At 49.0% G+C, this 27,545-nt stretch overlaps 1 protein-coding gene across 4 annotated transcripts in view; it reads right to left on the bottom strand.

The window, feature by feature from the left end:
* Nucleotides 1-27,545, bottom strand: part of POLE (DNA polymerase epsilon, catalytic subunit) — a 379,412-nt gene that overhangs the window by 201,055 nt on the left and 150,812 nt on the right. For all 4 annotated transcript variants that reach the window (XM_029570995.1, XM_029570997.1, XM_029570993.1 and 1 more), the window contains exons 16-22: nucleotides 24,042-24,149; nucleotides 18,046-18,174; nucleotides 17,782-17,884; nucleotides 4,139-4,285; nucleotides 3,537-3,682; nucleotides 3,030-3,178; nucleotides 2,566-2,658 (exon numbers count right to left, since the gene is read on the bottom strand). In XM_029570995.1, the coding sequence (XP_029426855.1) occupies nucleotides 2,566-2,658; nucleotides 3,030-3,178; nucleotides 3,537-3,682; nucleotides 4,139-4,285; nucleotides 17,782-17,884; nucleotides 18,046-18,174; nucleotides 24,042-24,149 (875 nt within the window). The remainder of the gene's footprint in view (nucleotides 1-2,565; nucleotides 2,659-3,029; nucleotides 3,179-3,536; nucleotides 3,683-4,138; nucleotides 4,286-17,781; nucleotides 17,885-18,045; nucleotides 18,175-24,041; nucleotides 24,150-27,545) is intronic.

Below are 27,545 nucleotides of genomic sequence, written 5' to 3'. Positions count from 1 at the left end.
AGACAGATGGACTCAGGACCAATGGGTATAATGTGCTCCTGATAGCAGTTGGAGACAGACTCAGATTTCAATCTGACGTCAGCACTGCATATTCCCCTGCAGGAAGCTCTGCTCTTTAGTATTCTCCTCGAAAAGCAATTGTGGATATATGTGTGTTTGAATAACTTGATTAACTTGGAACTGGTTGACGTGAATTTTAGCTGGAGACCGCCATTGCACTCAACCGAGAAATGCCGACACCCGGTAACTATGGGTGTCCTAACTAGGGGTGAAGCGTGGCTTACTAGTGCTTGTCTTGCTCTCGGGGATTGTCACCCGAGGTTTCCGTATTCTGAGGCAGCCATGGGCGGGATACTGAGTCCATCTGTCTACACTAAGGAAAAAGAAATCATCAGGTAAGTAATTTCTCCATTTCCTAGCATGTAGCAGATGGACTCAGGACCAATGAGATGTACAAAAGCTACTCCCAAACCGGGCGGGAGGCTGCCCATGGCCCACTTAGTACTGCCCTTGCAAATGCTGTGTCCTCCCGGGCCTGAACATCCAGGCGGTAGAACATCGAGAAGGTGTGAATGGAGGACCATGTCGCCACCCGACAGATCTCGGCGGGTAACTGGTTTCTGCCCAGGACACTGCCTGGGCTCTGGTGGAATGGGCCTTGACTTGTAGAGATGGAGGCTTGCCTGCCTCTACATAGGCCACCTTGATTACATCTTTGATCCAGCGGGCTATGGTTGCCCACGAGGCCATTTCACCTTGTTTCTTCCTGCTGTGAAGGACAAATAGGTGGTCCATCTTTCGTATGGATTCCGATCTTTCCAGGTATCGGACTAGGAGTCTTGCGACGTAAAGATGGCGAAGGAAGTGTGAGTCTTCCGAGTCCTTATGCTCGTCTGGAGATGGCAGCGAGATGGTTTGGTTTAGGTGGAAATGAGAAACCACCTTTGGAAGGAAGGAGGGGACAGAACGTAGCTGTATGGATCCCGGTGTGAATCTGAGGAACGGTTCCCGACAGGATAGTGCTTAAAGTTCGGAGATGCGACAGGCTGAACATATTGCCACTAGGAATGCAGTCTTCAAGGTCAGGAGCCATAGGGACAGACCATGTGAAGGTCTAAAAGAAGCTCCCACTAGGAAGTCGAGTACTAGATTGATATTCCATAGGGGTACCGGCCACTTTAGAGGTGGTCGGATTTGCTTGACCCCTCTCTCAGGAAGGGGGAGACGTCTGGATGGTAGGATAGACTGATGCCATCCACTTTGGCTCTGAAGCAGGCCAGTGCAGCCAGTTGAACCTTGATGGAGTTCAGACACAACCCCTTCTTCAAGCCGTCCTGCAGAAATTCCAGGATTATGGGAATTTTGACTGTCCATGGAAGGATGCCACGGTCTTCACACCAGGCTTCGAATATTCTCCATATTCGAATGTAGGTTAAAGATGTGGAAAACTTGCATGCTCGGAGCAAGGTGTCAATCACTGCCCCCGAGTATCTGCTCTTCTTCAGGCGAGTCCTCTCAATGGCCAGACCGTAAGCAAGAATAGAGTTGGGTCTTCATGGAGGATCGGTCCTTGCTGGAGCAGGTCCCTGTGTGGAGGTAGACACAGAGGGTTCCCCTCCAGAAGTCTTCACATGTCTGCGTACCATGGCCTTCTTGGTCAGTCAGGAGCCACTAGAAGTACTAGCCCCCCTGTGGTGTTCTATCTTGCGAATGATCCCGCCCAGTAGTGGCCATGGAGGAAAGGTGTACAGCAGGTCTTCCTGTGGCCAGGTCTGGACCAGGGCATCGATTCCCTGGGATTGTGGTTCTTGTCTGCGGCTGAAGAACTTGGGGACTTCGGCGTTGGACCAGGTTGCCAGAAGATCCATGGCTGGAGTTCCCCAGTGGTCTATTATTAACTGGAAGGCTAAGGTTGACAGTCTCCACTCCTCTGGGTCTAGACTTTCCCTGCTGAGGTAATCCGCAGCAACATTGTCTTTTCCCGCGATGTGGGCAGCCGAGATCCCTTGTAGGTTTGCTTCCACCCATGCCATTAGGGAGTCTATTTCCAGGGACACCTGTTGGCCTCTTCGATGGCGGCTTGATGGCCATCGAAGCCGCCCCGGGAATCAAGCCAACATCGGGCGTGGAAGTTAGTCAATGTCGGTGCCGATGCTTCTGTCGGTGTTCGGTACCTTTCTTTTCCAGCACCAAAGTCGATTTTATCAATGACGTTTATGGCATCAGGAACGGGTGGTCACCACTTCCTTCAAGAAGCAGCTTGGTCTTAATTACCACATTTTTAGCCACTCCTGCTGGTGACGACTGCGTCGATGTTGAAGTCGATAGAAGAAGCTGAATTTTGAAAAGGCTTTCCATCTTTTCCAGATGGGCCCGTCTGCCTTTAGCCATCATTTTGGCACATTGAGGGCACGCAGTCACTCTATCTGCTGGTAGGCGTGTATAACCCATTTGCAATAGACTGACCTGACTGAACTTAGAGGAATATGAAAATAGCAAATATCAGCTTTCACCCATGAACACGATGAACATTAGGCCCAATCCAAGATTCCTCATAACACTCACCCAATTTGCTCTATCAGCTCTCTGGCCTGCGTGATTATATTGGCTCCAGTGTAGCACACAATTCCAGCCATTTCCATGGAATACCAGCGGGCTCTGGGGCAAAATAAACACAAATCATATGCAAAGTACTCGTTGATTCACACTCCGAGAAATAAGGACCAATGTTCTCAAGAAGCAGGGGCCCTTGTGGGAAGGAACTAGGGTGCAAAGGGAGGGAGTCAGATCAATCTGGGATAGAATTAGAGAACAGAGAGAATAAGCATGAAACAGCTCTTTCTGTGGTTTCCATCTGCTGAATCAACACAATTCTTAGGTCTAGAATTCAAACAGAAACCAGTAACAAACAAAAATCTTCTCTGGAACTGCAAGATAACGTTTGGATCTCAGTATTCCAGAGCAACTATCTTGCTCTGGAATACTGGCAAGAGCAAAGTGACAAGAGCAGGGGCCTGAGTTTCACTTACCCCTTGCGCATGACGTAGCCGTAGAAGGAATTCAGGATGCACTTGTGCGCCAGCTGCAGAGAATCATATAAGATCTCCATGTTCTTACAGCGCTTCACTTCTGCTGCATCTCCACTCTCCAGAGCCACAGAGAGCTTCTTCTTCCACACCTGAGAAATGGGGGGGGGAAATCAGCAGACCAGAATTCAGTTCCTGCTTTTGTCGCAAACACTAGCTGCAACCTTGAGTAGGTCACCATCTACCACTGCCTCAGATTCTCACTTGGACAGTAAGCTCTTCAGAGTAGGGACAGTCTAAAACATCAAAATAATACACTGAATGCAAGCTTTGAGCAACTTGCTGTGACAGCACTGTGGACAGGCAGGACAATGGTTGTTGAGATCCCAAGGACCTTACTGAACACCAGTCTTTGGTGTTCAGCAGAGTCTGTAAAATTCCTGAATGAAACTGACAGAGTTCCCCCAGTCTCAGGGCAGAGTTAAAACAAATTCAATCTCTCATTTGTACCTTGTGCAGCCCCTTGAACTCATAGCGACGGTCTCGAAATGCACGCACTGTATCAACGTAGAAAGAGTTTTCTCGCTGGCAGATGGTGGTCACACGATTCTCCAGGCGGGTGACATGGATTTTCTTATAAGCTTTCCGGCAATAATCTGAGAAGACCGAAGAGGCAGCCAGAGGGTATCAGCAATCACTCCATTCCTTACAGATCGGGAAACGAAGAGCCACCCTCAAATCCCGTTGGTCCAAGTGAAACCAGAACACTATTTCGTTTTCAAGGCTTTGTAAACGCAAATAGTTTCTCAACATTGATGAGTCCAGAAAATCATCATCGGAGGAACCCAACAGAATGAACATTTTTACTTAAGGACCAGTCTATTCTATTACCAATAAGGGTGTGGAGTCCCAGTCTCATATGTATCTATTGATCAGTCTTTACCAATACAGATAAAGGTGGGACCACAGCAGCACCAGCATACACTGAGAGCTCCACACCATTACAGGACATGAACACAATACGCTTTTCACAAATACCACATAATGGAAGCTACTTATGATGAGAAGCTTTATAAACCCTGGGCTGCCCTGATGGTATCTGAGGTACTCACCTGCCAGCCGCTTTTTCTCATACTTGGCCTGCTCCTCACGAGACAACTCATGAAACGCACGTGGTGGTCTATCTGGGAAGAGGGGTGGGAATTTCTCAGACTCCAACTGCTGCTGTATGCGGTGGTACTCGCTGCGGCTTGCAGGCACTGCAGAGAGGAGACAGGAAAAAGAAAAATGATTCTTACCTGCTAATTTTTGTTCCTGGAGTCCCACAGATCAGTCCAGATGAATGGATTTTTCTCCCCTATTAGCAAATGGAGAAATACAGTAAAAGCTTTTCTTCTCTAACAGCCAGTGTGCCACCAAGCCAAGATAACATGAGAACCATAACCACTAAAACTACCCACAAACGAGCAGGGGAAAGGGAAGCCCCCACAGAGGGAGAGCAGAACAAGTGTAGAAACTGAGAAACCTCCAACCCATGGAAGAAAATGACTTCTGATCTATGTACAAACTGGAATAAAGCAATAGAATACAAGCCTGGGCAGGGCTCTCTGAATTGATCTGTAGGACGTCAGGAAAGAAAATTAGCAAATAAGAACCAATTTTCCCTTTCTCATTCCCCAGATCAGTGCAGATGCATGGGATGCACCCAAGCACCCTAAAGTGGTCCACCCCACGCCTCAAGTATTTTCGGAGAAGCCACCAGCCAACACTGGACTTAGCGGACTCCGTGAGCAGTACGGCCATCTGGAACTCCTCAGACATCGGATCTCAATGGGATAGCAATGCTTTCTGTAAGGGCCTCATATGAGCAAACGCCCATGGGACCAAATCCAGAGTAGACGCCATGGAGCCCAGGACCTGCAAATAGTCCCAAACTCTGGGGAATGAAGCTGCCAAAAGGTGTTGAACTCAAGTCTGTAAATTGGTGATTCGTTCCTCCATTAGGAAGACTCTGCCCACTTGGATATCGACGTGTGCTCCTAAGAAGTCCAGAACCTGAGAAGAATAAATATGACTCTTGGACTGGTTGATGACCCAACCAAGGGACTTCGAACGGTAAAAGGCCTTGTCCACGGCTTGTTTGCAGAGCTCCTCTGATGAGCCAGTCATCCAGATATGGGTGGAACCAGCAGTCCCTCCCTTCGGAGGGCTGCTGCCACTACCACCATTCACCTTGGTGAAAGGGTGCGGGGCTGTATCCAGACCAAAGGGGAGGGCACAGAACTGGAATTGCATTCCAAGGATCATGAAGCAGAGAAACCTCTGATGATCTTTGTGGATTCCGATGTGCAGATTCGCTTCCATCAGATCCAGAGAAGCCAGAAAACTCCCCCCTGCGTACAGACACAATGACTGAGTGCAGGGCCTCCATCCGAAAACACGGACCTGTGAGGGCCTTGTTCACCTTCTTCGGGTCCAGAATCAGATGGCGAGAGCTTTCCTTCTTCGGTAGTACGAAGTAAAAGGAATAATGGCCGGTTCCCCACTCTTCCTAGGGAACAGGAACAATAGCCCCCAGGCTCTGTAATCTCTGGATGGTTTGACGAACAATTTGTTTCCTCTATGGGAAGCTGCAGGGAGAGAGCATAAACAGGTTTCAGAGGTCGAGCAAATTCTAAAGCTTAGCCATGTTCTATGACATTTAGAACCCACTGGTCAGAGGTTAGCTTGACCCATTCCTCGTCAAAAAAAAAAAAAAAAAAGGGACAGGCGTCCACCAATCACTGGGATGGAGGAACTGGTCGGCCATATCTCATTGAGAGGATTTGGGCCCGAGGGACCCCTGACTGTCCCCATCATGGCTTGCTCTACACCCTCGAAAGGACTGAGACCAGGATTGGAACCTCCCTGAGGACTGTCTCGGGCCTGTTCCCAGAACCCTACTCTGACGGAATCACCGTTGCCCCCAAAAATGAGAGCAGGTGGGGAGAAAACCTCCAGTCCCCTTAGGCTTATCCTCCGGCAGCTTGTGCACTTTGTCACCCAAAAAACTTGATCAGCTGCTCCAAGTCTTCTACAAAGAGAAACTTGCCTTTAAAGGGAAGCACACTAAGCTGAAGCTTTGGATGAGATATCCACCAACCAATTACGCAACCAAAGAAGCCGCCTGGCCGAGACCGCGGTCACCATATTTCTGGAGGAGTACAAAAGAGATCATATAGGGCGGCTGCCCCATAGGCCACCGCCAATTCCAAGTGCTCAGCCTGTGTCGACTCCTGAGGAGGGAGATCCTTGGTGCACAGCAACTGCGGCACCCATGAAGCTGCTACAGACTGCAGCGCGAATGCCAAGAGGCAATACCTCAAAAATCCTCTTGAGATGTACCTCGAGCTGTCTATCATGTAGGTCTTTAAGGGCTGCCGCCCCGTGGCCAGAACAATGGTTCTCTCCATGACCGTTGACACCGAAGCGTCCACCTTGGGCACCTTCAAAAGCCCCAGTGTTGAGATTTATGCAGGGGTGTGGATCCAAGATGGCGTACTAACACAGAGCTAGTAGCGTCTTTCTTTTCCCTCTATCGAAATTTACCTTGCAATGCCACATTCCGCTCAAAAACTGAGGGCAAGAGAGCGGGAAGGCTCAGCCGCGCTCTCTTCAAACCCTCCTATCGGCCCGATGGACACTCATGTCTGAAGAGGAACTTTAATCTCAGCCCCGGGAGTTGGCTCGCTGGAGGTGAATCGGGGGCAGTGGAGCCTGACCACTTCCTTGAGCTTCTGACATCTGTCCCCAGACAAGTGGTCTGCCCCTGGAAACCCAGTGGAGGCGAAAGAGCTGTCCCTAGAGTGAGATCGGGAGCCGCAGCAGGAAGTGGACAGCAAATCTTCGACCGTTGAGCCTAGGGGACTGCAGGAGGATGCTACTGCATTAAGGAAGAACATTGTGGAAACAGGGGAGGTTGCTAGCAAGACTGCAACTCAACAGGATCGAGGAGAGACGGCGGAACCTTTACAATTTCACCCAGTGGATCTGGTAAGGCCAGTTATGTTCAGTCTGGAGACTATATGGGAGGCCATACAGACTGTGAATATAAATATTATGGCTCAAATTAGACCTATCATTGAGAATGTTAAGTGTGTGGAGTCCGGCATAACAAAATTGGAGAAAAAGTTGTGAAAATAAAAAAAAAAATGTTGGAAAGTTGTATTACAAGATCTGAAAGTACCGCAGTCTTACAGAATACTTTAATTAAAGAAAATCAATCTCTTCAATTCTACCTTGAAAATATGGAGAACCAGATTAAAGGAAGGAATCTGCGATACATTAACTTTCCTAAATTACCACATGTTCTTCCGAAAGATGTGTGGAATAGATACCTAATGGAAATTCTGAAATTCAAGGAACAAATTCTCCCTTTAGTCTCAAGGATACATTACATTCCGCCCTTTAAGAAGAGGCCTTTGGATAAAGATGGTATGGATGCCTTAGCTCCAACAGAATCTTTTCAAAATTGGATATCTCGGCTATATTAGAGATATCGGAAGTAAACTTGGCTACACCAGCAACACTTGTATTTCTTCTTGAATCGGACAGGGAATGGGTTTTGAAACTGTACATTAAATATCGGAGGAAGCCCTTTCTAAATAATCAAGTACAAATATTTCCAGACTTGGCTAGGCCTACACAGGCGAGAAGGAGTCAATTTCTTATAATGAAATCCCAAGTTGTAGAACTTGAGGTTTTTTTTCCTGCTTAAGTTCCCCTGTAAATGTGTGGTCAAGATGTTAGGGGCCTCATTTTTTTTTTTTTTTAAACCAACCCTCTCAGTTATCTTTCTTGTTCCTGCTTCACCCTCACCTGTCTAAAAGCAGAATAAACACATTAACAATATTAAACTGCAATGAATATGTATAAAAGTTGTTCTCTGAGCTAGCTTTTCTTTATGGAAATGTATAAATTTATTCCACTGAGGTTATTAATGGATCCTCCCATAGTGGACTTTAACATATATCTTGATAAATGAGTAATTCCTCTGAAAAGTTACATAGTATTGTACTATTAGTTATTTCTGTCTGATATATGTATTGGAGCTCAAGATGTTTTCTTGGAATGTAAATTGATGAAAAATTCATAGATTAAAAAAAAAAAAAAGCCCCAGTGTCTCCTCCAGCAAGGGATAGAGCTTGTCTATAGCCCTGTCTACTCGCAAGCCCGTCTCCGGAGTATTCCACTACCGGAGCAGCAGCTGTAGAACCATATGGAGAAAAGAGAAGGTCTTGGCCAGACTTCGTAAGCCTGCCATTTGAGGGTCCACCCTGTCCAAGCTCGGATCATCCTGGGGAAGCATGATGTCCAGCCCCACCAGGACATGTGGGATCAGAGGGTCTAGTTCCTCTGAAATAAGCGCACAACCTTGGGATCTTCTCCATCCAAAGGGCAAGCCTTTTCCGGTTCCTCTTCCAGGTCAACCCCGCCAAGAGGAGGGGGGAGCTGAGGCTGAGTCATGCCCCAGTGGCCAAGCAAGGCTAACGTTCCTAGAGATAGTATCACTGAGGTCGCCCCGAGGAGAAGGACCTCTAACCTTTCGAATCCTGACGGTCCCCTGTGGGTCCAGCCGCTTGGGGACCCTTCCTGGGCGGACCTTCAACTGTTCTCTGCCTAGGAACGCTGCCCGGGTGAGATTGGCTGGCCAAATAAGCTTTGTGCATTAAAAGCACAGTGTCAGCTGAAAATCCGGTCGGGCCCCTCAAATCTCCTCCAGGGGATCGGGGTCATCATCTGATAGCTCCTGAAAGGAGTCCTGAGGCTCCTCAGGGCTCAAGCCAGCTGGAGATAGGTTGGGCAGCAAGTCCTTGCCCCCTGCTGACCTTTCCTTAGCGGCAGAGAACACTTTAAACATGGCTGCCGTTCCCGCACTGAGCGGGAACGGAACAGCCTCAGCCTCAAAAGCAGGCCTTCACCCCCCCCCCCCCCCCCCAGGATTTTCCCACTACGTTTCTGCCGCTCCCGAAGCACCCTCCCCTCCGGGGAAGTAACGTGCACAGAGACCCACGCGGGAGAGCCTAGCAAATGGCTCCCCGGAAGCCAAGCATAGCCGACGGGAACGGGAGCACACTGAGGCGCCAACAAAGAAGAAAGTTAGACCCAGGAGCCAAGACCGCGGTCACGATCACACACCCTTACCCGGCATGCATGCAGACACTGGACCACCGCCGTGCAGTGCTTCCCTTCTGTTGACATAGATTTCTTTTGTTTTTTACCACCAGCAAGGGCAAGGCTTTTCCGGCTCCAAACAATAGGGGTAGGGACCGGACCACCGGTAATCACCCTCAGCGCCCCATATAAAAGGGGAGCACTCTGGGTCACCAACCCTGCTCTTACTATGCCTGCCACCAGGGGGGATGGTCCCACCAGGACCTGCCAACCCCCTGGGAGGAACCATATTTTCTTTTTTTTAATCCCCTAAGATGGGATCAGACCGCAGGTTTGCATCACCTCCATCTGTTGGAGACAGAGAAATACTGAGGCAGTGCAGGTGGCACACCAGGTTAAGAGGGGTTGCGCTTGAAATTTTTCTCTGTCTCCATCTGCTGGAAGGGAGGCAAAACCCAGGAGTCTGGACTGATCCAGGTACGTACAGGGAATAAGCATAAGACGGTTGCCTGTACCCAAGACGATGGAGTAGGGGGCAGGCTGTGGTTAGTCTCGGATCGGTGGTGCAGTTTCACCTCAGACCAGTGGGTTCTGTCCATCATCTGTTGGGGTACCAATTAAACCTACTGAGTGTCCTGCCAAATTGCCCGTTTTGGGGGCCGGTAGCACATCAGGAAGTACTGTTTGCAGACTGCTCTGCCTTCTTAACAGCCAGGGCAGTCGAGCCTGTTCCAATAAGACAGAGGGGGAGGGGATTCTACTCCAGGGATTTCCTGATTCCAAAGGGAACAGGAGGACTCCATCCCATCCTAGACCTAAGAGGCTTGAACAAGTTTCTAAAAATAGATAAATAAATAAAAAGTTCAAGATAATTTTCCTGGGCATCTCGATCCCCATTCTGCAAAGCAGGGACTGACTATGCTTCCTTGATCTAAAGGTCACAGAAAGTGTCTCCAATTCATGGTGAGGAAACAGCCCTTCCAGTACAGAGTGTTGCTATTTGGATTAGTATCAGCCCCATGTGTCTTCACAAAATGCCTAGCTGTAGTGGCGGCACACCTCCTCAGGCTGGGAGTGCATGTCTTCCCCCTAGCTGGATGATTGGCTGGTCAAGAGCACATCTTAGGCAGGGGCCATTCGGTCCATGTGCTTGACCATCCGGGTGTTGGAGTCACTAGGGTTCATCATCAACTACCCAAAGGCCCATCTCAGTCAGTCACCTCAAGTGGACTTTATCGGAGCCCTGCTAGACATGGCTCAGGCAAGAGCCTTCCTGCCTTGTTCACTATTGTCTGGATAGGGATGGCCGACGTGTCAGTAGGTTCGGCCAGTCTGTCCTTCGGAATCTGAGGTGTAGAACCCAGCTCTCCCTGCCTAGGGCCCATTGTTTGGGTTCAGGCAGTCTCCCCCTCTGTTAACAGCACTGTTTTTCTTGTGCCCATTGGCATCTAGTTGGTGTCTGTTGGTCCCTTTTTGTTTTGGAAAGCAGCCTGTAGCTAGGGATTCACCCATGTGTGAGGACTACCATCCTGCTTGTCCTTAGAGAAAGCAGAGTTGCTTACCTGTAACAGGTGTTTTCAAAGGACAGCAGGATGCTAGTCCTCACAAAACCCGCCCGCCACCCCGCAGAATTGGGTTTTTCCTTTTATTTTTCAATCTAATTCTAAGACTGAAGCGGGACCCCTCATGAATGCATGGTATTGGGCATGCCAAGTCAAAGTTCTGGAAACCTTGACAGAAGTTTGCCATGCCGAGCTCCATCTGATGATGTCACTCATGTGTGAGGACTAACATACTACTGTCCCTGGAGAACACCTGTTACAGGTAAGCAATTCCACTTAAATACAGCATGGGTTATTTTTTTACCTATATGCATCACCGTGCACTTGTCCACATTATATTTCTTCATAAATAGGCCATATGGACACCCAATTTTCCAGTCTCACAAAGTCCTCCTGCAATTTAACAAACTCTGCTTATGATTTAATTACTGTGAATAATTTTGTATCATCTGCATATTTGATCCTTGCTCATTGTATTCCTTTCCAGATTTATAAATATATTAAAAAGTCCTGGTCCAAGTACAGATCCCTAAGGCACTCTACTGTTTACCTTATTCCATTGTGAAAATTGACCATTTAATCCTACTCTGTTTCTGCTTTTTAACCAATTTGCAATCAACAAAAGGAAGGCTCCTCCTATCCTAGAAGCCTCTCATGAGGGACTTTGTCAAAACACCTTTTGAAAAGCCAAATATACCACATCTACGGGTTCACTTTTATCCATATGTTTATTAATCCCTTCAAAAAAATGTAGGGGATTTGTGAGCAAGACTTCTCTTGGGTAAATCTATCTTTCTATATGTTCTGCAATTTTATTTTTTATAATAGTTTCCATGATTTTTCCTGGCACTGAAGGCAGGCTCACTGGTCTATGGTTTCCTGGATCAACTCTGGAACCCTTTTTATATATCAGGGTTACATTAGCCACCTTCCAGTCTTCAGGTACAACAAATTATTTTAATGACAGGTTACAAATTACTTGTAATTGGTCTTAAATTTCATTTTTTAGTTTTTAGAATCCTGGGACGAATACCATCTGGGCAGGTGATATGCTACTAGTCCAGACCAGTGGGTTATACTCACTGATCAGCAGTTGGAGGCAGAGATCAACAGGCTCACTGATGTTGCTCTTTTTGTGCAGATGTGCTGTCATCAGCCTGCCAGTGTTCTCTGTTTACATCAGATGGTAGGCAAGCATCCCATGCTGTGGACTGCAGCCTGGTAGCCTGAAAAGGAACATTTTGCAGAAGCTCCCAAGATAAGATGCTCTCCCCTCCTTCAGTTGAGTGGGTACCTGGTACATATTTTAAGAAAAGAAAACTGGTACTTCTTCCCATTGTTGAGTATTCAGAATAAGGAAGGCTTCCAGGAGAACCTTGGTGGAGTTTCTATGGTTGTTTTCTCCCCCCCCCCCTCCCCTTTTACTCCTACAGATTCTTAGATCCTCTTTAGTAGTTAGTGCAGTGGTTGCTGTGTCTAATTCTTTATCCTGGTCAAGTTGCTCAGTGATTTAAAGTTGATTAAAAACCAAACAAAAAAAAAAACCAGAAGATGATAGGCCTGTGCTGCTTCAGTGGTGGCAGATCATAGTAGCAAGTGAGTGGCATTTAGGGGTTTCAGGAATCTGAAGAAGCTTTTTGTTGGGTGATTATCTGGTTTTCAGATATTTCACTCTGGGCCACATGTGAAGAGGAAAATGGTGCTGACAGCTGAGCGCAGCAAAAAGACCATACTATGCACAGCCTGTATTCTGAGAAAGATACAGGCAGGAAGGGTTCAGAAGCTTTGCAGAGCATGTGTGGTGTCTTGGTGGGAGCTTCTTAGCCACAGGTTTTTGCCAGTGAGGGGGGTCTGGCGTTAGTACCATGGTGAATCAAAGTTCTCCCGCAGGATCTCTGACTTTGCCAGTGGCTCCAGCAGCCATGTTGCAGCTTACCGAATCTGTTAGCCTTCTGGGCAAGGTAGACCCCATCCGCCTTCCTGTTAACGGGAGGCACTGTGAGGGAGTGTTCCCATATCCTCAACAGCAGCTCCGTAAGGATATCGTGCACTGGGAGTGCTACAATTCCTTTAGAAGGCTCCACAAACTGGAGGATCTCCAGCATCATGTGTCTGGCATCTTCCTCCATCAACAACTGAAACAGAATGGCTTTCACCAATACCCACACAAACCCTGGGAAGGATAAGTCCTCTGGCAGGGACCTCCTCCGCTCTTCTGGAAGAGATGGTTCTGAGGGGAGACCCTCCAAGCCCTCAGAGGAGGGATCAGTAGTATCACCCCTCAGGGGATCATAAGGACCCTCATCCGCACTGTAATAATCAGGGGATGGGGACCTAGAGGCTTGGCCTTCGTCCAGAGGCACAGTAACTAGCAAACCTGGTACAGGCCCAGGCAAGTCCGAGCTATAAATTTCAGCATCGGCAGCATGGACAGCGATGGACACTATGCCACTGACATCGGCGGGAGGTCCCCTAGCCTGGAGCAGAATGGAAATTTCTGGTTCTGAATATCCATTCAGTCGCAACCGTTGCCTTTCGAAAGCCAAGCCACGAGACAAAAGTGATCCTGCCAATCCGAAAATATGGGTCCTGGTTGCAGCAAATCTGGCTGGTAAGCCAACTGAAGAGGCCAGCCTATCACCAGATTCGCGAACCATGGACGTCGTGGCCACTCCGGCCACTATCCCTGAGTGCATGTCTATGTGCCACAAAACATGACCGATGAGTGGCTGAGGAGGAAGCACATACAGAACAATCCTGGTTGGCCATGGGCAAACCAGAGCATCCAGCCCTACCGAACTGGACTCCCTTCTGCAGTTGAAAAATCTTGTAGTCTTTGAATTGATGCACATTGCCATAAGGTCCAACTGAGGAATGCCCCACCTGGCATAGATGTGATTCCAGGCTTCCAGGGACAGTTCTCACTGCCCAGGATCTAGCTGCTACTACTGAGGAAATCTGCCTGCACATTGTCCACTCCCGTGACGTGTGATCAATCCCCTCGAGATGACGCTCCACCCACACACACACACACACACACACACACACACACACACAATAGCTGAGTCTCTCGAGCAACAGCATAACTCTTCATCCCTCTTTGGCAGTTGATGTATGCCACCATAGTTACATTGTCCGAAAACACTCGAACTATCTGCTCCTCAATCGAGGCCAGGAATACCTCCATGGCCCTGCACACCACCCTAGTCTCCAGATGACTGATCGATCAGGACACCACTGCTGCGGACCAAAGCCCCTGGACAGAACGACCCAGGCACACCCTTGAGGCTGGTGTCTGTGGTCATCACCACCCAGTCTGGGGCCTCCATTTCAACTCCCTTTTCCAGGATGTGCCTCGAGAGCCACCACGAAAGACTGGACTTGGATTCTCCTAGAAGAGGTAATGGCAGATAATACTCAGACAGCAATGGATTCCACCTAGACAAAAGCACCTTTTTCAACGGATCCATGTGAGCAAAAGCCCACGGAACCAAATCCAATGTTGAAGCCCTGGATCCCTGCACCTGCAAGTAATCCCAAACTTTTGGGACTGATAGGCTCAGACGCATCATCTGCAATTTTAACATCCTGTCTGCCGTCAGAAACACCCTGCCTTTCTGAGTATCGAAGCGGGCTCCTAGATACTCCAAAGACTGGAATGGAACCAGGCGACATTTTGCTACATTGATTGCCCAAACCAGAGAACTCAGGGTGTCCATCACGCGCTGCACGGACCAACCACACTCCTCCTCTGTCTTCGCCTGAATGAGCCAATCATCCAGATATGGATGGACCAGAATCACCTCTCACCTCAAGGCTGCCGCCACTACCACCATCACCTTTGTGAAAGCTCAGGGAGCAATGGTCAATCAAAAAGGGAAAGCTCGGAACTTGAAGTGCTGACCCAGCACCATAAACCAAAGAAGCCTCTGATACTCCTTTTGAATGGGAATATGGAGGTAAGCTTCGGTCAGGTCCAAGGACACCAGGAATTCTCCTCTGTGAACTGCTATCACCTTACGTAATGTCTCCATCCAGAAATGTGGCACCAGCAAGGCTACGTTTACTCTTTGAAAATCCAAGATGGGAGAGAAGGTACCCTCCTTCTTGGAAACCACAAAATAAATGGAGTCCCTCCCTCAACCTTGCTCACTCAGCAGGACCAGAACTGTGTCTTTTAAGCTTAGCAACCATTGCAGAGTCCCCTCTACTGCATCCTGTTTGCTTCGTGGACGAGCAGTGGGACTCCAGAAAGTCCTCCCTGACTGGGTGCGAAAATTCTAAGTGTAACCTTCTCTTACTACCTCCAAAAACCACCGGTCCGAGATGATCTTGACCCACTCCTTGTAAAAATGGGACAATTTGCCCCCTACCACTTCCACAGAGGAGTGGGTTTGCCTGGCTTCATTATGAAGACTTACCCCCTCCAGCCCTCTGACCGGAAAAGTCTCTGGAGGATCTGTGGGCACCCCGAAACGACTGCTGTCTTCCTGAACTGAAGACTGTTTTGACCCCAAGGTTGAGGCCCCTTTTCTGAAATGAAACCTCCTCGAATCCCGAAAACGGGATTGGGGTGGGAAGACCTTCTTACTGCTCTTCTTATCCTCCAGCAACTGTTCCTTTTAGATTCCCCTAGAAACTTCATCAACTGATCGAGATCCTCCCCAAATAGCAGCTTCCCTTTAAAAGGAAGATTGCACAGCTGGACCTTCAACATCATATCCATAGACCAATTACGCAAACACAGAAGCCTGCGCACAGCCACCGCTGAGACCATGCTCCTGGTGGACGTACGCACCAAATCATACAATGCATGAGCCACATAGACCACTCCAGCCTCCAGACGCACTGCTTGAACGGGGCTACTGCCACTGTAGAAGCCTGCTACATCATGCTGGCACATACCATGGCTCGGAGACTTAAGGCCGAAACCTCAAACATGTGTTTCAACTGAATCTCCAACTTGCGGTCCTGAACATCCTTCAGAGCAGACGAATCCGCAACCAGGATTGCAGTCTTCTTAGTCACTGCAGAAACCACCACATCCATCTTAGGAGTCTTTAGGCAATCCAAATGCTCCTCCAAATGATAAAGCTTCACCATAGCCCTCCCGACCTTCAAGCCTGCTTCCGGGAAATCCCACTCCCAGCTGTTCAGCTTCTGAAGTTTCTTAGGCAACGGAAAGACACTAGGAGGACCACTCAGCCCACCCAGGACTGGAGTCACTCCTTCATTATCCGACTCTTCCTAAGTCAGCTTAAAACCCAACTCTTCCAACACCTGAGGGATGAGAGAGCGCAGTTCCTCCTTCTTGAACAGATGGACCACCCGAGGGTCATCCCCTTTGGTCATGGGACCCTCATCCAGATCCGGATCATCCTTATTCGCATCAGGATCAGGATTCTGACCCCCATCTGTATCTGGGTCCGCTTTCTGCGGTGACGCAGAATCCTCCTGCATCTCATCTGAGTCATCCAGGTCCCTGGGGTCCTCCCTCCGCACCAGCACGTTGCAACCCCAGGTGCTTGAGCAGATCCCCAGAATGGCCCACTGATGCCATCCTTGGTCTTTTGGGTGAGACTGGCCGCTTCTCCCTGAATCTCTTCTCTCCTGTACCCCTCCTTGTTAGGAAGGCTCTGTGTAACAGCAGGACAAATTCTAGAGAAAACTCCTCCGGATCATCGGTCCCCTGCACGAGGAGACTAACCTCTGAGTCTGCTCCCCCATCCTGGCTTTCCTCTGCAGCCTGCACCGCTGGAGAGAGTGGAGGAGGGGAATCACCTGAGTTCCAGCTGGGTGAACCCCCTGGCAGCAAACCCCGTGTGCACGGCCGAAATGGAGGCCCCCGCTGCATCACTATTGTAGTTCCCGAGGATCAGGAGGCCCTCCTCCTGGCCCTTAAACCCCCCATGGAGGATTCCTCCGCCCCCAACGCATAAACCAGTGCACACGGAGCAGAAATCAAGTCAGGCGACCAAAGCTTGCAGGCCCTGCATGCCGCCATGCGCAGTTTCGCTGCCATGAGTCATGTGATCGGCAATGCAATGCCACAGTAGGTCACACCATGTAAACACTCCGCTGAGCCACGAAATCGCAAGATGCATGCGGAAAGTCGCAGCAGGCAGAGCAAGACACACAAAAACCTTGCCTCACACCACAGTTTTCCCCTGAGGAAAATAACCAAAAACGTGGCCCTCTCCGACTTCCTGCCAACCCCAACAGCTCCTGCTTGCCGACCACTCCGGTCACTGAGCCGCTGACCAATTCTTCTGTCTCTACTCAATCTCTTTTCTTTCTTTTTTTTTTTGTAAACTAAAATTAACAATTTAAAAGAAAAGAAAGGGGTACTTCCCTTCAGAGAGACAGCGGCTGGCAGGAGGGGACTTTGGAGACTAAGAGGGAGCCAGTACCCTGGCTATCAAGGTCTCCAGAACACAGCGTGCCACTGCAGTCAGGGGTAAATGCACAATTAAACTCTGCAAATTGTTGCCAAAGGATGTGGTTAAGGCAGTTAGTGTAGCTGGGTTTAAAAAAAAAAAAAAAAAAAAAAAGGGTTTGGATAAGTTCATGGAGGAGAAGTCCATAAAACTGCTAATAATCAATAGGAAATAATAACTACTTCTTGCCAGCATTAGTAACATGGGATATATTTAATGTCTGGGTACTTGCCAGGTACTTGTGACTTGGACTGGAGACAGTATACTGGGCTTGATGGACCCTTGGTCTGACCCAGTATGACTTCTTATGTTCTTATGTATTATTCTCACTTTGACCATCTGACAAACCTTTATACAGCAATGTAAAAAGAACTTTTCAGAGTGCTTAAAAAGTCTAAAAATTGCTAACAACTCTAGAGTATTACAAACACATCAAAGGTGGCACAAAGGAGATGAACATGGAAATAACCAATGTGGAAATGAAAGAACAGTGACCAGCTCTTGCCTTCCTGGCGCCACACATCTCCAGCAAAGTCTGACAGAGGCCCTGCTTCCCCTTTTCCTCCCTCCTCCACCAAGATTACACCAAGGATGAGCACTTACTGAATTCTCCTCTCCACTGCCATGTCATCCGCCTCTGGCAATTGGCTCCTGGTTTGTTAAAGTCACAGGCGGCACACGTGGCCTCATCTACCATGGCAGAGGGCTGGAAAGAGAAGGAGGATCAGATATAATTTTAAAACACATCCTGAAGGAGTAGGGAAAGGAAACATTCAAGAACCCTGAGAAAGAGTAAGGGAAGAAGGGGAAAACTGGAAGGACTTGTTTAGATGAGCACTTTTGTAGAGATCAGAGACTAGTCATTACCTGCAGCCGGTTGGTGAGGATGATGTTGGGGTACATCGCTCCCACATCTAGATGATAAATGAGGGGACACTCAATCCGGTTCGGCACCTCCTTCAAGGAAGTCAGTTTTTTCTTAATATCATCGCACACCTGAGGAACAAGGGGCCAAAGAAATGTCATATGGCTGAAAGAGAGGTGAAATGCAGGAAGAAATAGGAAAATTGGCTCTTACCTGCTAATTTTTGTTCCTGTGGTATCACAGATCAGTCCAGACTCCTGGGTTTTGCCTTCCTTCCAGCAGATGGAGGGAGAAATTTTCACAGCCACCACACATAACCTGGTGTAGCACCTGTAGTCCCTCAGTATTACTATGTACCCAAGCTGATACAGTAAATCACTTCTAACAAATATTAGAATCAACAATTCTCAAACGAGCAGTGGAAAATATATAACCATAAATGATCTTGAAAACTTTACAGATAAAAAGAAACATGTGCCATTCTTCAGACAATAAAGTCAACAGAAAAGACAGATCAAGTAGACTCTCCAAAAGTACACACACCCTTCAGTGGGACTCTGGACTGATCTGTGGTACTACAGCGAACGAAAATTAGCAGGTAAGAACCAATTTTCCTTTCTTTGTATGTACCCAGAACAGTCCAAACTTCTGGGATGTTCCAAAGCTTCCCTAATTTGGGTGGGACTGAGAGAGTCCCGCTCAAAGACACTCTCTCAAACTAGCAACTTCTGGCGCACAAACGCCTAAATCTATAGTGTCTGGCAAAGGTATGCAAAGATTTCCAAGTTGCTGCCCTGCAAATCTCTTGCGGGGACACTAGCTGACATTCTGCCTGGGAGGCCACCTGGGATTGGGTTGAATGAGACCTTAACCCCTCCAGGACAAAAGGACTAAAACAAATATACGTGAACCAATGGCCTCCTTCAACCAATGTGCAATCGTGGCTTTCAAAGCCTTCTGACCCTTTGAAACCAGTCCACAGCACAAAAAGGTGATCCAATAATCTGAAACTGTTTGTAGCCTCCAGGTAACAAAGCGCATCTGACATCCAAAAACCTTAGGTCTTTGGCATAAGGCGTCCCAAGCCCCAGATAAGGAAAAGCCGGAAGTTCCACTGATTGACAAGTGGGACGCCAAAACCACCTTAGGTAGAAAAGACAGAATCGTCCTCAATGAGACCCCTGAATCCGAGATCCGTAAGAAAGGCTCCCTGTAGGACAAGGCTTGAAGTTCAGAGACCCTTCTGGCTGAACAAATAGCCACCAAGAAAACCACTTTCAAAGTGAGATCTTTCATGGTAGCACTTTTAAGAGGCTCAACGGCGCTGCATACATGCCTTTGAGAACCAAATTAACTCCAAGAGAGACACACAGACAGAGTAGAAGGCCGCAAATGCTTCATCCCTCTGAGGAAATGCACTACATCTAGACGTGACGCCAGAGGCTTTCCATGAAACCAGTCTCGAAAGCAGCCCCAGAGCCGAAACCTGCACTCTTAGGAAGTAGAAAGATATACCTTTTGTCAACCCTTTCTGCAGAAAAGCCAGGGTCTGCGCCACCGATGCTCGCCACAGATTAATCCTTTAATCAGTACACCAAGACTCAAAAATCCTCCACACCCTGACATACACCAGAGAGGTGGAAGTCTTTCGAGCCTGCAACAGAGTAGTAATAACATCCTTCCTTAACTGCCGTCTTTCCTTAACTGCCGTCTTTCAAAAGGCGAGCCACTAGACAAAAGCGACCTGCCTGATCTAAAAATATAGGTCCGTGACGTAGCAGGTTCAGAAGATGTCCCAGCCTCAGCAGGCCGTCCAGTGCTAGATTGACCAGATCCATGAACCAAGATTTCCAGGGCCGCTCTGGGGCCACCAGAATTATCCTTCCTGGATGGAGTTCCATTCTACTCACTACCTTGCCCACCAGAGGCCAAGGTGGAAATACATAAATCAGGATATCGCTTGGCCAAGGAAGAACCAGAGCATTGACCCTTTCCGCTCCTCGCTCTCTCCTGCGATTGAAGAATCGAGGAGCACTGGCATTTCGCTGAGTCGCCATTAGATCCATATGAGGAACGCCCCATCTACAGGTAATGAGATGCATTGCTTCTTCCAATAGCTCCCATTCTCTGGGATCTACCTGCCGCCGGCTGAGAAAATAAGCCTGCACATTGTCAGACCCTGCAATGTGGGAGGCTGCTATCAAAGATAGCTGCTGCTCTACCCAATACACAAGCATCTCCGCATCCTGAACCACTGCTCGACTATTGTGTAAGCTACCGTTGTCGGACAAAATCCTGACCCGGCAGTTGCACAACAGAGGTAAAAATGCCTGAAGGGCTAACCACACTGCTCTCATCTCAAGTCGATTGGCAGACCACGATGCTTCCTCAAACAACCACTGACCTTGAACAAACTAGGATTGGAGACTGCTCCCCAACTGGAGAGGGTGGCATCGTTAGTCACCACCATCCACCAAGGAACCTCCAAGTCCACTCCATGGCTCAAATGACAGCAAGAAAGCCACCATAACAGACTAGACCTCACTGAATCGGTAAGCGGTAGGGGAAGATGAAACTGCTCTGATACTAGGTCCCAGTGGGATAGCAATGCCTGTTGACGTGGTCGCATATGAGCAAATGCCCAGGGAACAAGTTCCAAGGAGATGCCATGGAGCAGAGAACTTGTAAGTAATCCCATACCCTGGGCATACAGGTGTGTGAGAAAAACTTTTTCCTCTGTGAGAAAAACCTTCCTCACTCGGGTGTCGAAACACGTCCCTCAGAAAATCCAATACTTGGGAGAGGAGAAACTGGCTCTTGGATAAGTTCACTATCCAACCCAATGACTGCATGTGGCGCATCTCTACCTCCACCACTTGCCTGCACAGGCCTTGCGACTTTGCTTAAATCAGCCAGTCATCCAGATACTGGTGCACAAGCATACCATCCTTCCTGAGGGCCACTGCCACCACTACCATCACCTTGCTGAAGGTCTGGGAAACTGTCTCCAAGCCAAACGGAAGGGCGCAAAATTGAAAATGATCTCCTAGGACCATGAACCAGAGATATCTCTGATGGTCCAGATGAATCTTGATATGCAGATACACCTCGATCAGATCCAGGGATGCCAAGAATTCTCCTTTTCGAACCACCGTGATGACGGAACGCAAAGTCCATTCAAAAACAAGGAACTTTAAGAGCTAGATTCACTTTCTTTAAGTCCAGAATTGGGTGGAACGCCCCGTCCTATTTGGGCACCACAAAATAAATGGAGTATCGACCCGTTCTTTGCTCCTGCAGAGGTACAGGAACTATGGCCCCTAGTCAACGCAGATGCTCCAGAGTCTGAAGCACAATCCGCTTCTTTTCCACCAAGGCACAGGGAGACACTATAAAGAGGCTTCACAGAAGATGAGCAAACTCTAAAGCATAACCTTGTTCTATCACACTTAGAACCCACCAGTCCAACGTGATTTTGGCCCACTCCTCATAAAACTGAGTAAGACAACCTCCTATCACTGGGACAGATGAATGGGCCAGCCTCGCTTCACTGGGAGGGTTTGGCTCCGCCAGACCCCTGGCTGGAGTCATCCCTGGCCGGTCTGCGGACCTGAAAGGACTGATTCCAGGACAGTGACATCCCCAAGGCCTGTCTCTGTCCAATAGACAGAGCTCTGCCTGAAGCACCTTTGCCCCTGGACCCGGGAGAGAGACTGAAAGGACCCCTTAGACCCCCCCCCCCCCTTGGGCTTATCCTCCAGCAATTTGTGAACCTTATTCTCACCCAAAAGCTTTATCAGTGATCCAAGTCCTTGCCAAAAAGAAGTTTGCCCTTGAATGGCAATGCTCCAAGCTGAACAAACAAGGAAACAGCAGACCAGTTACACAACCAAAAAGCCTCCTGGTGGAAACTGCAGATATCATTCTGGATGAAGTGCGGATGAGGTCACATAAGGTGTCAGCGCCATAAGCAACTGCAGCCTCTAGGCGCTCTGCCTGCTGAGACTCAGAGGGGGACATATCCATACGTTTTTGTAACTGCTGCACCCACCGCAGAGATGCTCAAAACATAAAACTGCTGCTGACAGCCGTCCAAATGCACAGCACTGACACCTCAAAAATCTTTTTAAGATGCACCTCAAGCCTCATCTTTCACATCCTTCAGAGCAGCGGCCCCCGCAACTGGAATGGTCATCCTCTTTGTAACCGCCGAAAAATGGAGGCATCCACCTTCAGAACCAGAAGCAGCTCCAATGTGTCCTCGGGCAGCGGATACAGTTTGTCCAAGGTTCTGCTCACCTTAAGGCCAGTCTCTGGAATATCCCACTCTCTGGCTGGACCCCACAGACCCACTTCCTTGTGGTCCAAATCTACATGGGTGCTGCTATGCCCAACTCCACCAGGACATGAGGGATCAAGGGACCCAACTCCTTTTCAAAAAGGTGAAGCACCTTGAGATTATCACCCTCTATGGACAAGACCTTCTCCGTTTCGTTGGTCAGGATCAGTTTCTAAAGCACTAACCACTGGAGGCAATTCATCATCAGACTTTGAAGGACCCTGGACCCGCCAAACCCATGTGGCCCCCCAGAGCCCCTGAGAGCTTGGACATCTTTCCCCGTCGGGGGACCAGCGGCCCAGCACTTACAAGAGGGCTGACCCGTGGCCTCACATACTAAAAATGCCTTGTGAATTAACAGCACGAATTCAAGCGAAAAAGAGGAGAAAGAATCTTGTCCAGAAGATCTGACACCCCCCCCCCCCCCAGACTGCCCCCCTCAGGGCTTAAATCGGCTGGGGAAAGCATAGGTGGGAGATCACCTCCCCCTGCCATGAGCTGTGCTCTAGATGCGAAGGTCCCCAAGACGGCTGCCATTTCCGTGCTCAGCAGCAACAGATCCTCAGCCTCACGCCGCGCAGCCTTCGGCTCGCCAGACCGGCACTGCCATGCCCCCCCCCCCCCCAATATGCCCTCAGCGGCAGTGAGGCACCGGGCATAGCAGCCGGCCCACGACAAGCACAAAGATTTGAACCTGCAAACTGCATATCTGAGCTCCCGCATCATTCTGAAGCACAGAGGTGACCACATGGACTAGGGAAGCAAACCACTGGGAAAGCGAAAACAGAAAAAATAACTATCCCCCGAAACGTTTCCCTGTGCCTCCGGTGCGGGGAAAAGACCACATGATCTCCTCCTGTATCTTTTTTCTCTCTTATTTTTTTTAATGTAAAAAAAGGAAAGTCAGAAAAACAAACAGGTTTATCTGAAGAGTGGCAAAGGGTTCTTCCCCGGGCTCCTGAAGGGTAGGGAACTGGATCACAAGCTTTCACCCCCAAAGGGTCACCAAGATCAACTTAGGGACCCCAACTCCTGCTCATTTGTCCCTATGACCAGGAGGGACAATCCCGCTAGGACCTGACAACCTCCTAGGAGGGAAATCTCCTCTAGAAGACCAAAACTTCTATCTGCTTTCTCTTTATTTTATTTTTTTTTTGGAGGTTCAGAAGTGCAGGTTTTGCACCTCCTCCATCTGCTGGAGACAGAGAAAAATACTGAGGGACTACACCAGTTATGTGCCGGTGGCTGTGAAAATTTCTCTGTCTCCATCTGCTGGAAGGGAGGCAAAACTAATACCTTGAAGCGATAACACCTCATCTGGGATCCATTCTTGCAATGGCGAGCTACATTAATCAAAGGGAACTTACCAAAACTTGTGGACTAAGGTGTATTTCTTTCAATGAGAACCAATGTATACCTGTTATACAATGTGTGAAGGGGGAGGAGGGGAGGGTGGGGGGGGGGGGAGTTCTTATAACTATTTACTTCAACAAAATAAGGAGTGTTCACAGGTTTTTTCTTTATTATCTTTGTTAAGTATAAAATTGACTCCAATAAAAATGTTTATACAAAAAAAAAAACCCACCCCCAGGAATCTGGATTGATCTGGGTACATACAGGGAAACAAGGTTGTAGGGTGAGGGGAAAAAAATATCCTACTTCCTGGAAGTTAGTGATTTCCTCCAAAGCCAGTTTCTCCTCCTCCTCAATGGCATGCCGCATAGTCTTTTCCACTCTTTGCAGTAGGAAGTCAAAGGCTGCTGGGTTCTAGGGAGACAAGTTCAAAAACCCAGCATCACAGAAACAGACTATAAACAGTAAACAATTGACCATAAGGCTCAACCAGTCTCCCTAATTTCTCTTTCTGCTGCAGTTCTGCAGAACCTCACCCAATTTCTGGCTTCACCCTCACTTATCCTTTAGTCCTTTGTGCTTGTCCCAAGATTTCTTGAATTATAATACTGCACTTGCCTGCACCACCTCCCATACGGGCCGATTCAGTATGGTGCGCTCGGCCGAGCGTACCTTTAGCCCCCGTTTGGCCGCGAGTTTGACGCGCTATTTTTACCCCTTATACAGTAAGGGGTAATAGCTTGTGGAAAACGCGTGGCCAAACCCCCGAAACTAATAGTGCCCGCAACATGCAAATGCAAAGCCGCACATTTTACTTTCAGAAATTAACGCCTGCCCAAAGGCAGAAGTTAATTTCGGCCGGCACGGGGAAAGTGTACAGAAAAGCAAAAAAAACTGCTTTTCTGTACCCCCTACGATTTAATATCATAGCGATATTAAGTCGGAGGCCCCAAAAATTAAAAAAAAATTAAAAATCTGCCCGCAGCCCGCGGGTTGGAAAACGGTCTCTCAATTTTGCCGGCATCCGTTTTCTGAACCCGTGGCTGTCAGCGGGTTCGACAACAGACGCCGGTAAAATTAAGCATCGGCTGTCAAACCCGCTGACAGTCGCCGCCTTCTGTCAAAAAGGAGGCCCTAATTTGCATAATTTTCCTTCCTGAATCGCGCACCCAGGAGAGTGGCCTGGGCGCACATTGGGAGAGCGGGCGCTTGCCCGCTCTCCCGCGCCATTTATTGTATCGGCCCCATAGAAAACTGTTCCATGCATTCACAACTATGTGTGCACGTTATTCCTGAGACTCCACCCTTTATCCTAGAATTTCTTTCCCACTAAAGTATGCCTTCAGCCTGAATTTTTCTGTTATATTCCTCCTCACTCCTCTAGGGTATACATATTTAAGTCCTTTAGTCTTTTCCTCCCAGGTTTTATGGTGCAAGTTCGATATTTATTTATTTAAAAACATTTCTATACTGTCTTTCACAAACAGTAATTGACCAAAACGGTTTACAAATTTTCAAAATAAAATAAGAGATAAAGGAAAATTAGTTTCTTACCTGATAATTTTCGTTCCTGTAGTACCACGGATCAGTCCAGGACACCTGGGTTGTGACTCCGCACCAGTAGATGGAGACAGACTAAAACTTGTGGGCGGAGCCATATATGCCCCTGTGCCAGTCACAGCCCCTCAGTCATACGTAATGTCAAAGTAGAAACACAACCAGAGAACTAAAACCAAAACTAACTATAAACCGCTAATAGAACGGGGAAAGAAACATCCCTTCTGGAAACGGACTCTCCAACCGAGAGAGCGAAACAAGCGGACAAGATTAACCCAGAACAGTGAGCGGACTCTCCGTTACTTCAGCGCAGCACTGCGGGCGGGATCCTGGACTGATCCGTGGTACTACAGGAACGAAAATTATCAGGTAAGAAACTAATTTTCCTTTCCCTGTACGTACCAGGATCAGTCCAGGACACCTGGGATGTACCAGAGCTAAATTACCGAGGGTGGGAAGCAGAGAGTCCCGCTCGGAGTACCCTCTCTCCAAAACCCCCGGAATCGGTAGCCCGGACATCCAACCGGTAATGCCGGATAAAGGTATGCATCGACTTCCAGGTGGCCGCCCTGCAAATTCTCCTGAGGCGACACCTGAGAAGCCTCCGCCCAAGATGCAGCTTGAGAGCGAGTCGAGGGAGCCCGAAGACCCACGGGAAGTGGTTTTCCCCGCAACAAGTACGCCGAACCAATGGCCTCCTTGAGCCAATGGACAATCGTTGTGCGGGACGCTGCAGCTCCTGTCTTTGGACCAGAGAACAAAACCAACAGATGATCTGTGACCCGAAATGGATAAGTGACCTCCAGACAGCGAAGGAGGGATCTCCGCACGTCAAGCGTCCGTAATTCCCTCGCTTCTGGATCAGAGGGCTCCCCGACCGCGAAAGCGGGCAGCTCAACCGATTGATTTACATGGAAGGCCGACACCACTTTCGACAGGAAGGAAGGAACCGTCCGCAAAGAAACACCGGAATCGGAAATGCGCAAGAAGGGTTCCCTACAGGACAAGGCCTGTAACTCCGAAAACACGCCGTGCCGAAGCGACCGCCACCAAGAACACCGTCTTCAACGTGAGGTCCTTAATAGTTACGTGTTTCAAAGGTTCAAACGGCGCCGCGCATAAAGCGGAGAGAACCCAATTGAGGTTCCAAGCCGGACAGGGGAGACGCAATGGAGGACGAAAGTGCTTAGCTCCCTGAAGTAAACGGGAGATAACCAGGTGAAGAGCCAGGGACGTACCACGGATCTCACCTTGCAAACAACCGATCGCCGCCACTTGGACCCATAGAGAACTGCAAGCCAGACCTTTGGCTAGAACTGCCTGGAGGAATGCCAGAATGTCGGAAACAGAAGCCGTAGTGGGGCCCACCCCACGTTGCACACACCGTTCCTCAAAAAACTACCCAGACACGGACATAAGCCAGGGACGTCGACTGTTTCCTGGAACGTAGCAACGTGGCTACCACCGCATCTGAGTAACCTTTTCTCTTCAGCCGATTCCTCTCAAAAGCCATGCTGCGAGACAGAAGTGATCCGCATCCTCCAACAGACGGGGCCCTGATGGAGTAGACCCGCCAGTCCCTGGCGCTGAAGGGGTGCCGCTACTGTGAGCTGGATGAGGTCTGCGAACCACGGCCGGCGCGGCCATTCCGGTGCCACCAGGATCACGTTGGCTGGGTGCAACTCAATGCGCCGCCGAATCTTGCCGATCATCGGCCACTGGGGAAACACGTACAGCAGAACAACCTTCGACCAGGGAAGCGCCAGCGCATCGATGCCTTCTGCCCCCCTTTCTCGACATCGACTGAAAAATCGCGGAGCCTTCTCGTTGTGCCACGTGGCTATCAGATCCATGTGGAGCACTCCCCACGTTTCGCAAATGAGAAGAAAAGCTTCGTCCGCCCGCTCCCACTCTCCGGGATCCAGGCGAGGCTGGCTGAGAAAATCCGCCTGAACGTTGTCGACTCCTGCAATGTGAGAGGCTATGTCGCTGAGATGTAGCTCTGACTAGACCATTAAGCGCCGAGCTTCCTCCGCCACCTGTGGGCTCCTTGTCCCGCCTCGGCGGTTGATGTAGGCCACGGTGGTCGCGTTGTCCGACAACACTCGGACCGCCTTTCCCCGCACTACCGGTAGGGAGGCTTGCAGAGCCAGACGGACCGCTCTGGTCTCTAGTCTGTTGATAGACCACTGGGCTTGCGACACTGACCATAGGCCTTGGACCGAGCTCCCCAGGCAGACCGCTCCCCAACCG

This window comes from Rhinatrema bivittatum, chromosome 11, assembly GCF_901001135.1.
Source record: "Rhinatrema bivittatum chromosome 11, aRhiBiv1.1, whole genome shotgun sequence".
Taxonomy (NCBI): Eukaryota; Metazoa; Chordata; class Amphibia; order Gymnophiona; family Rhinatrematidae; genus Rhinatrema; species Rhinatrema bivittatum.
This window is presented reverse-complemented; position numbering and strand designations above follow the sequence as displayed.